The sequence below is a fragment of the Eutrigla gurnardus genome, assembly GCF_963514095.1.
Source record: "Eutrigla gurnardus genome assembly, chromosome: 18".
Classification (NCBI taxonomy): domain Eukaryota; kingdom Metazoa; phylum Chordata; class Actinopteri; order Perciformes; family Triglidae; genus Eutrigla; species Eutrigla gurnardus.
Window position 1 is genome coordinate 5,803,436 of NC_139929.1, and position 12,110 is coordinate 5,815,545.

A 12,110-nucleotide genomic window follows, 5' to 3' on the forward strand; every position below is an offset into this window, starting at 1 on the left:
TCAACTGATTTGTTACAATCACTCCACATTCCTGGTAGATTAATACTAGCCTACACTGCAAAAAGTATTTATAAAGAGGAAAAATGAATAGCAAAGTTGAATAATTTTTTTTACCTGGTCTATACTAAAAGGCTTTTAAGGAAATTGCAAGAAATGTGTTGCTGCATTTTGAATCAAAGAAAAAGGAAAATTCTGATTTAATACAAGCCTTACTAATTAATTTGATAACATTTCTAGGATTTTAAATCACCTGATAAAGATGTAATTATGTAGCAATTTAGATGTCTGTTCAATATAGGAAAGAATATTGATTGGCCTTGCTGTGATACATAATGTCCGTCCTAACCTGTTGATTAGATGGTACAGATCTTTGCATTTGTCCACTTTTTCCATGTTTTCCTTCGCAAAGAGTGACCACAATCTATTCAAATCAGACCCCATGGTTCACCAGCGTCCGTTTCCTCCTCCAGGTGCAGTGATAATTCCAACAGTTCCTGTGTCTGTTAATCTCTCCGGCCTGCAGATGCAGATCACCGATCAAAGGCAGAAAACAGCTGCATCGCACATCAAAGACAGAGACAGACCCGCTGTCAGAGTGCAGGTTAGTGTCACTGGGGTACTTTGCGTCGACGTGGCCTTGATGTGCATCTTTTCACAAAGCGCTCGATCCAAACCAATTGATTCGCAGGTTAAAGATACAGAAAACAGCGGCTGTTCCAGCTCTAAAAAAACACACACATTGAACTCAGATCTGTTTTGCCTCTTTCTTTGGATAGCAGAGCCTTTCAAACAGGCTAATAGCTGGAGTGTGACCCAGTCCACCACATCTTAGATTCCAGACCAGCCTCGGATGATAAAGCGGCTAATTACTTGTTTTCCTAAAGGCTTCAGAACTGTTATCTTACTGTCGGCTATAATTGGAGCAGCAGGCTGGTATTAGGGCCCCCAGATAGGGATCGTGGCAAGCTGATAAAAAGCAGCTGAGGGTCAGGTATCTTACAGCCCCTGCTCCTGCTGGTCCTCATTCAGGGGTTGGGACCTCATTTGCTGGGTCAAGGCTTTTTAGCAGTGGGCTCAGATTAAAAGAGAGCTGAGCAAGCACACAAGGAATTCCACATTTACCACGCTGCTGCCATCTCGGGGTATCACGATATGGACGATTACGATTGTCTTGTTTGCAGCCGGGGAGAGTCTCTGCTACAAAGACAGGAAGCAGGAGTGTTGACACAGTGTGATGGAAGAATTTAAGTCCACATTATATAGTGCATGAGTTGTTAAAGTTAAACATACTCACTGGTTCCCTCTTTAATGTTTTTTTGTTTGGCACATGCAGTCCTGCTCCTCTCGAGGCCTAAACCAAGACCACGTCCATGTGAGCCAGGTCTCTGCAGGAAGCAGGCTTACTGTCAGTCTGATGGAGATTAGAGGGGGAAAGTTTTACCCGACGAGCGCTCTGGAGTGTGTTGGGGGACAATTAAGTGAGATAGAGCATGAGCACGGCCGACTTGAGCGTGTAATGTTTACCGTGCATTCAATCCCAGACTGATCTGCAGTCAGGCTGTGCGCGTTCAGGCTCCACAATGCAAACACACTAATAGGATCTGTGCCGGTGAGTAGATCCATAAAAATAGAACAATCCTTTGAGGGAGCAGGCGCCTCACAACGTGTCGCTTTTGTTCCGGAGTCTGACGTTTTTTCCACAGCTGTCGAGGTAAATATGCGTTTTAAAACTATTTTTTTTATTTGCATAAAGGGTAATGACAATAAAGTCTTCAACAGTGGACGTGGAGAAGGTGTTTCCTCACAGGTAGCATTAAATGCAATATTTTTTTTCCAGCAAGATTCATTTTAAGGACAGCGGGATGTAAAATATGCATGTACAGGGAAAGTAAATGTAAATTAGCATTGAAAAGACATTAATTTTACGGTTCAGCTTTACTTTAATTCATGTTATTATATTTTTGTATATTTATTTATTTGTTTATTGGGTCTTTTTGAATGATTCATTCACAAACATCAGCTGCACACACTTTTGGTGAATGCAGTCTCCCTTTACAAGGTGTAAAGTACTAAATTGGGCTTGTAATTTTGTTAACTCACGAGAAATCATTCAATTGCAGTGTATTACGGCTATTATCCTCGTTATGCAATGTGATTAGATGACCGTTGACGGCAGCAGCTTCAGTTAACTGTGGTAATCATGTTTATTCGGCTTCGTGCTGATGCGACATTCCATGAATGAATGAACATTTGGGATAATGAGTTGCCCTTTTGTGTTATATTAACTTTTAAGTGGCTCCTATATTTAAATGCTTGGGAAACGGCACCACCTTGTGGCAGGTGACGTAACACGTTCCATTAAATGTGAGCCCAATCAAAGTTTATATGACTCTGGGAGAGAATAATGAGCACGTTCTGCTCACCACAGGATGAGGAAGCTGCTGGTTCAAGTTCTCTGCCTCGCTGAAGTCCTGCTCTGTGCTGCCGACTCTCCCCCGCTGAGCGACGACACGCTGCAAAGTGAGTCGACAGAAAACACTCAGATGTACCTTATGAACTGGTGAATGACAGTGTGTGTCACTGGGTGCAGGGCTGTCTGCAGCGGGAGAGCAGTGTGTCGACGAGGAGATGAAGCGAGCGTTGCTCGGGGTGAAGCAGGTGAAGGAAACGATGGAGAAGAGAGCGGAGAAGCACAGGCACCTAATGGACGCCCTGAGACACAGCAGCGACAAGAAGAAGGTCTCGACTGTGTTTCTGCCTCTTTTACAGGCCCCGTTTGAACACAATTACGTTCCCCCAGACCAGCGTAGTTACATGCCAGTCTCTCTGCGTTATTTCTGAGGCCCTACGACATATTTTCTGCCTCATAAATGCAAAGCCACACAAAGCCTCGCAGAGAAACCTCAAAGCAGGCGGTGAATAATGAATGTGGGAGTGAGGGCTGGTTCAGGGAGTCGGGGGTGTAGTTTTACAGCAGCCAGGATAAATGAACTGTCTGTAGATTCATCTGTCATTTTAAAATACAGGTCACATTGTGTTCTCTCAGGTTTATTAGGGGTGATTAAGCTCCTCTGTTTTTGGGGTTTCCTTCAGGGGGCGATGCAGCTGGTCCGGGAAACGGAGCAGAAACTACAGGAGGCCGAGCAGCACTGCCAGCATTTAACCAAATCCTCCTTTGAGGAATGTCAGCCTTGTCTTGAGGATACGTGTAAGGCCTTCTACACCTCCACGTGTCGCCGTGGCTACGCCTCTTTCTCATTCAAGGTTTGACCTCAGCACGTTAGGCCTGTCTCAGACCTTCATAATGACTTGTTTGGCTCCAAACATGGCTCTCCTATGACTCTCCCTCTGCAGGTGGAGGAGTTTTTCAGGAAAATGGCGGCCCAGCTGGAGGCCACGGAGCACGATCTGAACGAGGAGAAGGCGGCCGAAACCGACTCCCCTGAGAACCGGCTCGCAGGAGAAGACGGTGCAGACCTGGACGCCTCCTTCAGCCAGCTGCTGTCACACACCGGCCTCCTGTACAACCGGAGCGTCACCCTGGTGAAGAGGATGCAGCGGGTGTTCGGGCGTCCCTTCCTGGCGGCCTTCACCGCGGAGGTCCGGCCCAGCCCGCGCTCGACCACGCAGGCCGGCTCCAGCGCCGGATTCTTCAGGACCTTGGGTCTGGATCACGTCCTCGATTCGGTGTCCGGCTTTGGGAGGAATGTGCTGCAAGGGTTCGGCTCCACGGTGGCTGACGTGTTTGAAGAAGCCGAGGAGTACTTTCAGCAACCGAGCACAGGTATCCGATGCCCTTTGTTGCTCAACACTCAGTGAGGAACCTATAAGAGATGGAAAGGTCTTTACATGGGGTTTTATACTGGTGCCGACAGGAAGTACACATGGACCCAAGCTGTTCTTTCCATTGAAACAGGTCAATCTATGAAATATCCAGTGTGTTATTGCATGTTTATACACACAGATACGGGATCGCCGACCCACAGCAGACATCTGTGCAGACGACTGCGCAGACAAGCGTCAGAGTGCTGGGAGCTGCAGAGTTTGTGCAAGGCGTGTGAAGATTATCTGCTACAAGGTAAATAACCAGCACAAATGTTCCTATTTGGACCTTAAATGCAAATTCTGGCCCAAATAAGCGTTTCACCTAAAGGGACAATTAAAAACGAATTATAATACATTGCTACGATCACTTTGAAGTCTTCATTTTTGCAAACTAGTCTTTCAGCTGAAGGGGTTTAATAGGCATCATGAGTGAAAACATTCAGCAGGATATTTTGATGGTTCCCATTATCAGTTTCTTGGCTGGTTGTTACTTTATCCAGTCAGTCCAATCAGTGATGAAATCCTAAATCATCCCATCCGTCTGCACTGAAATCCATTGTGACATGTTTGAGATTTACTCCAAAGAGGTTGAGAAAACAGATGTTTTTATATACACACAGTATATGTATGTGATGTTTTATACTTGCAGAATGTCCCGGCGTCCAGCAGCTTCACTCTGAGATGGAGGAGATGCTCATGCTGCTCAACGCCTCCCGGCAGCAGCACGACGACAGGCTGCAGCTGGTCCAGAGACACACGGCCGACACGCGGAGCTGGCTCGGCGACATGGACGACAAGTACGGCTGGGTGGGCCGGCTGTCCGACGGCAGCGAGGGCCCACGCAGCTCCTTCACCGTGATCGCAGTACGTTTGGAGTGATGTTGGAGTTTTTATCTCGCAGTAGTTTATTTGGGATGCAACAAGGGTTCACTGATGCAGTTTCACTCTATGTCATCTTTCAGGTGAATCCACAGCAGCAGATGAAGAACATCAGACCCAAAGCCGATAGCAGTGTGGTTGTAACCATACTGGACTCTGCCCCAGTGACCGTCTCGGTCCCAGCAGAGCTGGACGTGGATGACCCTGCTTTTATCCAATATGTAGCTCAGGAGGCTCTAACTCTCCATAAACAGCAGATAAGAGCTATTGATCGCGGCGGCGTTGTGGCTTAGTTGATTCTTTTTGGCTCCCAGCTTCACCTGGCAGAGCTCCAAGTGGAATTTGAGTAAAATCAATTGTGATAATTTGAAAATATTATAATATTACAAATCCCTTTGCATTTCCCCCAGACCCACAATGCAATATGTTTTAATCCAAAATGATTCGGTGCCTAAGAAACAATAATAAATTGAATCCTTCACTGACTTTGTATTAAAAGATTGACCCACGTGCAATTTACTAACTTGCTTGTGTCGGAACATTTATATTTATAATTTTTTCTACACTATTGATTAATGTGCAGGATTCACACATTACCTTCAGATGCTGAATAGAGAGCTGATTTTTGGAAAACTTGAAGAGCCACCTTACTTTTTATTCATGTATGTTAATTAAACTATGTACACTCACTTTTATTTGTTCTTGCTTTTGTTAAAAATCAGCCAAAGAAAGTAGGGCACTCTCAGGTAAAGGTTGAAAATATAGTAAACAAAATTATTCTGCTCGCAAATTAGTATTGTTTATTTAATTGCCTTTTTTTTTTTTTAAGCAGGCATTTATATATGTGTTACTACAATTACTTTTTTTAAGGCAGTCATGATGGAAGAAAGAAAAAAAAACAGTAAAAAGAAGCAGGCGCGCCTTTCCGCGTACTCTCGCGAGATTTTGTATAAAAAAACGGAAGTGGCTCGAAAATTACCCGGGGAAAATCCACCGGTAACAAAACACTACACTTTTCTCCATCACGTCGTCTGAGTTCCTCTTTCGTGGACAAACATGCCCGCCACCTCAGAGATCCACGCAGCGGGCGGCTGTAAGGAGCCGGAGGAGACGCGGCCGGCGGCGGAGGGACAGAAGAAGAACTTCGGTGTTTTCTGCGATGAACGCGGGTATCTGGACCAGATCGAGTACATCATGCAGCACGGCCGCAAGAAGGGGGACCGGACCGGGACCGGGGTCGTCTCCGTGTTCGGTGCTCAGGCCAGATACAGTCTGCGAGGTTTGGGGGTTTTAACTTTGTCTGGCATTAATTAATGTACTGTAAATAGTATTGTTGCTGGTAAGAAACAGTGGTGGGAGTAAAAGTATTACAACAATGGGGAAGTACTCCAAAATAACAGTGTAGCGCCAAAAGTAAAGTATACTGAAGGTCTCCTGTTTTTCCAGGGTGTCGCATGTGTTATTGGATGAGCTTTAGGTTTAAGGTGGTTTAATTAATCAATAGTGCATCTTTTTAATACTGTAAATATGTGTAGTGGAATAAGAGACAATATTTCTGCATAAAGTCCCATTTATGTAGTTTAATGCATGAATGTTTGGCTCAAGAACCCGGATAAATGGCTGATATTGTTGTATTACAGATATTTGTACAGAATTCTAAATGTTTTTATGGTGTCCACCAGGGGGCACTGATGGGTTGATTTATAAACCTTATATATTGTTTTTTTTTTTTGATAACCACATTCATGAGATTTTTGATTATTTATGTGATAAGAAGCAGGATTTCTTTCTCTTCAAACCATCAATTGTTAACATCAGGTTGAGCATGTAAGGCTATATAACATGTACCTTGCTGTAACATGTACGTTGCTGTAGTTAATTATGTAAAATGTAACATGTTCCTGTTTATTTGTAGATCAGTTTCCTTTGCTGACGACCAAGAAGGTGTTTTGGAGGGGGATCCTTGAAGAATTGCTGTGGTTTATCAAGGTGAGGACGATATGGAAAGAGCTACATGCCTGAACGGGTAGCTGAGAAAATCAGATTTTCTTTCTGTTTGTGGTTTTGTGTCACAGCTCTCAATATTTCCTTCATTTCATTGTCACAGGGATCAACAAACGCCAAGGAGCTCTCGGAGAAAGGGGTGAAGATTTGGGAAGCCAACGGGTCCCGGGCCTTCTTAGACAACCTTGGCTTCACAGATAGAGAGGAGGGCGACCTGGGACCCGTGTACGGTTTCCAGTGGAGGCACTTTGGTGCCGAGTACACCAACATGCATGCAGGTGCAGCTACGCCCAGTTTACACATTATCATTTCTATTGTGAATTTCCTACATCAAAGTCCTGAGAAATGTCTTTGCAAACCTCCTCTTCCGTTTGAATAATTTGTTTTTTAAACAGATTACACGGGGCAGGGCATTGACCAGCTGCAGAAGATCATCGACACCATCAACGTGAACCCAGAGGACCGACGGATCATCATGTGTGCTTGGAACCCCAAAGGTGCGGCGTTTACAACGTTTTAAAAGTTACTTGAACTCATCCTAAACGTCATCGGCGCTCTTTAAATCTGACGGTGGTGATGCTGCCGTTACAGACCTGCCCCTCATGGCTCTGCCCCCCTGCCACGCCTTGTGTCAGTTCTACGTGTGTGACGGCGAGCTGTCGTGTCAGCTGTACCAGCGCTCGGGCGACATGGGCCTCGGGGTGCCTTTCAATATCGCAAGCTATGCACTTCTCACCTACATGATCGCTCACATCACAGGACTCAAGGTGAGGGCACTGAGCTTTTGTCAAAACTGTTTTTTAGCATATTATTATGTGCTTATATATTTTTTTTTGTCCCTCCAGCCGGGCGACTTTGTTCACACACTGGGAGACGCTCACATTTACATCAACCACGTGGAACCTCTCAAAGTACAGGTGGGTTAGTTAAAGATGGCTTTCTGCCACTCCAGTCCGCTGCCCAATTCCAAACTTAACACGTGTCTACATTTGCAGCTTCAGAGAGAGATCCGCCCTTTCCCCAAGCTGAAGATCCTGAGAAAAGTGGAGAGAATCGACGATTTCCGCGCGGAGGACTTTGAAATCTGCGACTACAACCCTCATCCCCCCATCAAGATGCAGATGGCTGTGTAAAGATCACACTTTGATCGTGGTGAGGGATTAAAAAAAAGAAAAAGTTTAGAAAACTGATCATTTCGTTCACTCCATTGTTCAGAAAGACTGTATATTTTTTAGAACTTAGTTCCTTCATGTTACAAAAAGGACTGTGATTTTAGTGACATATACGCTGTTACAAGAAAGGGTTTTCTATTATTGCTTGTGGGGGAAAGGATGTTTGGTACAGTTTTCTTTAAATGTTATGAATATTTAATTATGCAAATAAAGAATTTACATTTTTGTCAGCTGGATTTGTACAGAATTGTTATTGGACAACAAGAGCCTAGCAGCAAAATACAACTTCATTATAAAAGGTCTTATTTTGATCGTGTCTGCTCCACTTCCAGTAGATTATTAGTGAAATTTTCTCTCCATTTATCCGATTATAAATCTAAAAAGAGTAAACTGTTTATTTGTTTGTGTTGAGCTTCCATACTTCTCCTTCGGGGTACTGGTGTCTCTGCACGGATGATTCCAGCATCTCACACGAGTAGCCCGGATGCTGAGAACAAAAACACATTGGACTCAAACAAGCACCTAAAGATGTTCACTAGAGTAACATTTTGAGGACATTTTAGAGGGAAATATATTTTCTTTAACATTACAATGATTAAATACCTTTTTGTTAGTTTGTGTTTTCAGATTAATAACAACATAACATACATTTATCATGTATTATTATGGATAAAGATAAAACTTGATTCATCTCTGATATTTACAAGCTACCCAGCTGTGTATATAGCTCCACCCTCACTAGTGGCAATAAAAAAAAAACATTAATATTCATGCATCAATAAATATAATTCAGTTTGTACTTCTACTTCTATACTGTGGTACTTAAACTGAAGTGGTGCCTTCATCTTACCCGGGGAGGCATGTAGTGGGCGTCGTGAATCACCACAGGGCAGGTGAAGTGTTCATGCAGGTGATCCACATATTCACACATTCTGACATTAAAAAAGAAGCAAAACCCTGTGTTAAATATATAATGAGATAAAAGGTTACAGTTTAAGAGCTCTTAACGAAACAATCGATCCTGTTCTTACCGGTTGCTGAGACTTGCCGACACACAGATGTAGTCGAACAGACTGAGATGCTGGACGAGCTCACAGAGACCGACTCCTCCAGCGTGAGGACAAACGGGCACTAAGAGAGAAGACAGCAGAATATATCAGAGAGATGTTACACTTTGGTAACGCTGGACCCCCTGACATGAGTCTGGAGTTTCACCCTGGAACTTGTGGGCCATCAGCAGCACGGCCAGGTTCTCGTTGACACTCCCCAGCCGACAGCTGTCTATCTGGACAAACTGCAGCGCCGAGGCCTGCAAAAACTGCTTGAACATCACCCTGTTGTGACACTGGAGGGCGAAACCGTTTACTAGATAATATCAAGTCACCAATCAGTGATATGAAGCTGCAGCAAACACAGGCTCTGACCTGCTCTCCAGATGCCACTCCGATCCCGAGTGGAGCCAAAGCCTGCACAAAGTTAGACATCCGTTATCCGGCTTCACACAAAGACGTGGGTTTTGTCTCTTCGTCTGGGTGCTCGGTGATTCATTGTCTCATCATCATTCATCGGTCTCACCTTGGAGATGGTGGCGTGGCCCAGGATATCATCTGGAGACGTGGGCTCCTCGATCCAAAGAGGTCTGAACTCAGCCAGGCTGGTCACCCAGCTGATGGCCTCGGCCACGTCCCATCTCTGGTTGGCATCGATCATCTAAAACACATGAAAAAGTACACTTTATCGCACTTCTCCTGATGTAAATCCAAAAAGGTGGTGGGGAAACCGAGCTCACCAGAGTGTTGTCGGGTCCAATCATCTGCCTGATGAGGCGACACCTGCGAACGTCGTCCTCTAGATCCGCACCGACCTTCACCTTGAATTTGGTCCAACCGCTTTCCAGCGCGTCCGTGCAGAGCTTCAGAAACGCACAACCGTCACGGTTACTCACTAACGGCTCATCAAAACCTGAGAAATGACGCCTATTTTCAAAGCGCACACCTGTTTGAGCAGCTGCTCAGAGTACCCGAGCCACGCGCAGGAGGTAGTGTAGGCAGGATAACCCTCTTTCAGCATGCGATCCTCTGGCAGGCGAAAGAAGCAGCCGGCACAGGTAATATACTCCACTCAAGGAGACATGTGGCTTAATAGAGCAATCACGGCGTGTATAGGGGCTCGTTATTCGGCTAAAAAGGCCTCCTGTGGGTCTCTAAAGGGGCAATTTCGTTCCGTGAAATCCAATTCCTTCATCCTTCATTTAATTAATGACCCTCACCTCTCTGCTTCTTGCCCTCCTGTGCTTTCATGAGCATGTCTGGGTGGGAAAAGAGAAGCATAAGGAGTTCAGGAAGAAGGGATTTCTTCCCCCCCCCCCAACACCTGTACTGGATATATATAACACATCACCTAGAGCCTCCTCCTCCGTCAGCGCATCCGTGATGTATCTGAAGTCAATGCAGGAGACGATCTGCTTGGGATCCTGAATCACACACTAGACATTATATATCCCCTTGTGGTCACGTCTCGGATGTAAAGCAGACATCTACATTCCCTGTGACTCACCATGTCGACAAGCAGCTTCCACAGCGGCTGCAGGGGGGGGGAAACGGCAGCTGGTGAGTCACGATTGTGGAGGAAACTGTGGTTTTTCTAATAATAATAATGCCTCATCAAAGCCTTGGCACCTTTCCCTCCACCCTCGCCCACAGGTCCCACACAGCATTCAGGACTGCTGCCACGGCCAGGTGGATCACTCCTTTCTCTGGTCCCAGCTGGTTCAGACGGGACGTTAAAAAGTCCCCTTTGATATGAGTCACGCATTATATAGGCAGATAGCACTGACAAACTGGATTATGCACCCAAACCTGGTGAAAATCTAACAGACATTCAGGCCTGATGGAAATAAAGACAGTACAAAGTGTGTTTAAAATGTGCAAACATTAACCAGGATGTCACCTGACCAGAATTCACCTTGTACACACAGTTTGATTTCCTTTGTTTCCAAAGAGGCCATCAGGCTGCATTGTTCAGGGGAATCTGTATCTTGTTTTTTACATTTCCTAAAGCTTTGTGTAGCTCTTTTTTTTTTACCCATCTCATCTGGCCGTCACTAGTCAGTAGGCGGAAAAATCCCCGGAAGTCGCCCACAATCTCCTGCAGGGATTTCCCAACAACCAGTTCAGCCAGAGCCTCCACAGCACACACCACTGTGGGTTACAAGCGACACGACACAGCCTCTGAAAACCTTCTACCATGTATATTTATATATTTTTTTTTTACTCTCTCTTTGAACAGATGCACCTAAAATTGGTTGTATTGTGATTAATACATATTACCACAAGGTGGCAGTGTAGGGGTCAACCTCGTAGACAAGCATGCGAGAAAATGAACGTTGCCTTCAAGTAAAGTCACAATACTGGAAACTTTTTGTTGATACATTAATGTAACATTAAATTATGGTCATATGCATTATTATTTAAGAGCTATTTATGTTTAATATTGTGCAAATGTTTTCTTTTTAGACAAAATTGGTCACATAGTTATTCTAAAAAATTGTTCAAATTAGAATGTATTTAAAAAATGTTTATTATATCACTTTTAGCCCAAAACTCGGTGTTTCAACCCTCAGGACTTCTGGGAAATAATGCACTCCATGTGCAGACGTCTGCATTATAGTATATTAATTCCGATACCACGTGAAGGCAGCATGAGAACACACAAGAAGTTGCATTTCGTTGGAAGCACTTGAACGCAGCGGCTACATTGTAACCAATGGAGCTAAATCGGTGTTCACGGTTACATTGTAGCAGGTGTTTAACATGCAGCCTGGCTGCGTGACCTCTTACCGATCTCCGTGCCTCTCCCCAGGGTGAACGTCAGGCCGAAGCCTTTCAACCCGCAGGCCGTGTCGATCACCACATAGGCGGCCGAGTAGTCCGGGTCGGTGTGCTGCGGCGGAGGAGTTCACAATGAGGGAAAAAACCGGACTCTGCAAACCGCACGTACACAGAAAACGTCCTCACCATCGCGTCAGAGCCGTGCTGCTCCAGAGACGTCGGGAATCTCACGTCCCGGACTGTCACACGGGTGATTTTTTGCAACATTTTTTAGACTTGTCCTGAGTTTCTGTCACCGTTAAAGAAGTATTTCCTTCTGACGTATGGCCAATAGAAGTTGCCCGCCCACCTCAGCCTGCCATTGGTCAAAACTCCTACCGTGACCTGACAAATCAAAACA

The 12,110-nt window shown here is 45.0% G+C and overlaps 3 protein-coding genes across 4 annotated transcripts; 2 read left to right on the forward strand and 1 right to left on the reverse strand.

Moving 5' to 3' along the window:
- The first annotated feature begins 1,528 nt into the window (after window positions 1–1,528).
- Window positions 1,529–5,180, forward strand: LOC311028711 (clusterin-like protein 1). The gene is made up of 8 exons (XM_084033423.1): window positions 1,529–1,711; window positions 2,429–2,520; window positions 2,591–2,739; window positions 3,094–3,264; window positions 3,355–3,784; window positions 3,965–4,078; window positions 4,475–4,689; window positions 4,788–5,180. Exons 2-8 carry the CDS (start codon window positions 2,430–2,432, stop codon window positions 4,995–4,997), a joined length of 1,380 nt encoding a protein of 459 aa, XP_083889549.1. The 5' UTR covers window positions 1,529–1,711; window position 2,429; the 3' UTR covers window positions 4,998–5,180.
- A 359-nt stretch (window positions 5,181–5,539) lies between these two features.
- Window positions 5,540–7,852, forward strand: tyms (thymidylate synthetase). 2 transcript variants are annotated; one of them, XM_084033765.1, is made up of 7 exons: window positions 5,546–5,983; window positions 6,620–6,693; window positions 6,812–6,986; window positions 7,104–7,205; window positions 7,300–7,475; window positions 7,554–7,625; window positions 7,704–7,852. In XM_084033765.1, the coding sequence occupies exons 1-7, from the start codon at window positions 5,761–5,763 to the stop codon at window positions 7,839–7,841; spliced, it is 960 nt and encodes a 319-aa protein (XP_083889891.1). In that variant the 5' UTR covers window positions 5,546–5,760; the 3' UTR covers window positions 7,842–7,852. The 2 variants fall into 2 exon arrangements, with proteins under 2 accessions (XP_083889890.1, XP_083889891.1); XM_084033764.1 differs by having other exon boundaries at window positions 5,540–5,983; window positions 7,300–7,625.
- enosf1 (enolase superfamily member 1) lies at window positions 7,848–12,104 on the reverse strand. The gene is made up of 15 exons (XM_084033763.1): window positions 11,897–12,104; window positions 11,720–11,822; window positions 10,965–11,080; window positions 10,559–10,645; window positions 10,437–10,463; window positions 10,281–10,353; window positions 10,150–10,188; window positions 9,876–9,958; window positions 9,670–9,792; window positions 9,456–9,590; window positions 9,305–9,346; window positions 9,096–9,225; window positions 8,912–9,011; window positions 8,731–8,812; window positions 7,848–8,367 (listed from the first exon to the last, which is right to left on the reverse strand). Exons 1-15 carry the CDS (start codon window positions 11,975–11,977, stop codon window positions 8,275–8,277), a joined length of 1,314 nt encoding a protein of 437 aa, XP_083889889.1. The 5' UTR covers window positions 11,978–12,104; the 3' UTR covers window positions 7,848–8,274.
- Between the last annotated feature and the right edge of the window lie 6 nt (window positions 12,105–12,110).

Coding starts and splice junctions, on each gene's coding strand:
- LOC311028711 (XM_084033423.1), top strand. CDS start 2,430: ATGAGGAAGCTGCTGGTTCAAGTTCTCTGCCTCGCTGAAGTCCTGCTC. Junction 2,521..2,590: donor GAGCGACGACACGCTGCAAA/GTGAGTCGACAG, acceptor CACTGGGTGCAG/GGCTGTCTGCAGCGGGAGAG. Junction 4,079..4,474: donor TGAAGATTATCTGCTACAAG/GTAAATAACCAG, acceptor TTATACTTGCAG/AATGTCCCGGCGTCCAGCAG.
- tyms (XM_084033764.1), top strand. CDS start 5,761: ATGCCCGCCACCTCAGAGATCCACGCAGCGGGCGGCTGTAAGGAGCCG. Junction 5,984..6,619: donor GGCCAGATACAGTCTGCGAG/GTTTGGGGGTTT, acceptor GTTTATTTGTAG/ATCAGTTTCCTTTGCTGACG. Junction 7,626..7,703: donor TGGAACCTCTCAAAGTACAG/GTGGGTTAGTTA, acceptor CTACATTTGCAG/CTTCAGAGAGAGATCCGCCC.
- enosf1 (XM_084033763.1), bottom strand. CDS start 11,977: ATGTTGCAAAAAATCACCCGTGTGACAGTCCGGGACGTGAGATTCCCG. Junction 11,081..11,719: donor GGGGAGAGGCACGGAGATCG/GTAAGAGGTCAC, acceptor TGTAACCCACAG/TGGTGTGTGCTGTGGAGGCT. Junction 9,012..9,095: donor GATGGCCCACAAGTTCCAGG/GTGAAACTCCAG, acceptor CTTCTCTCTTAG/TGCCCGTTTGTCCTCACGCT.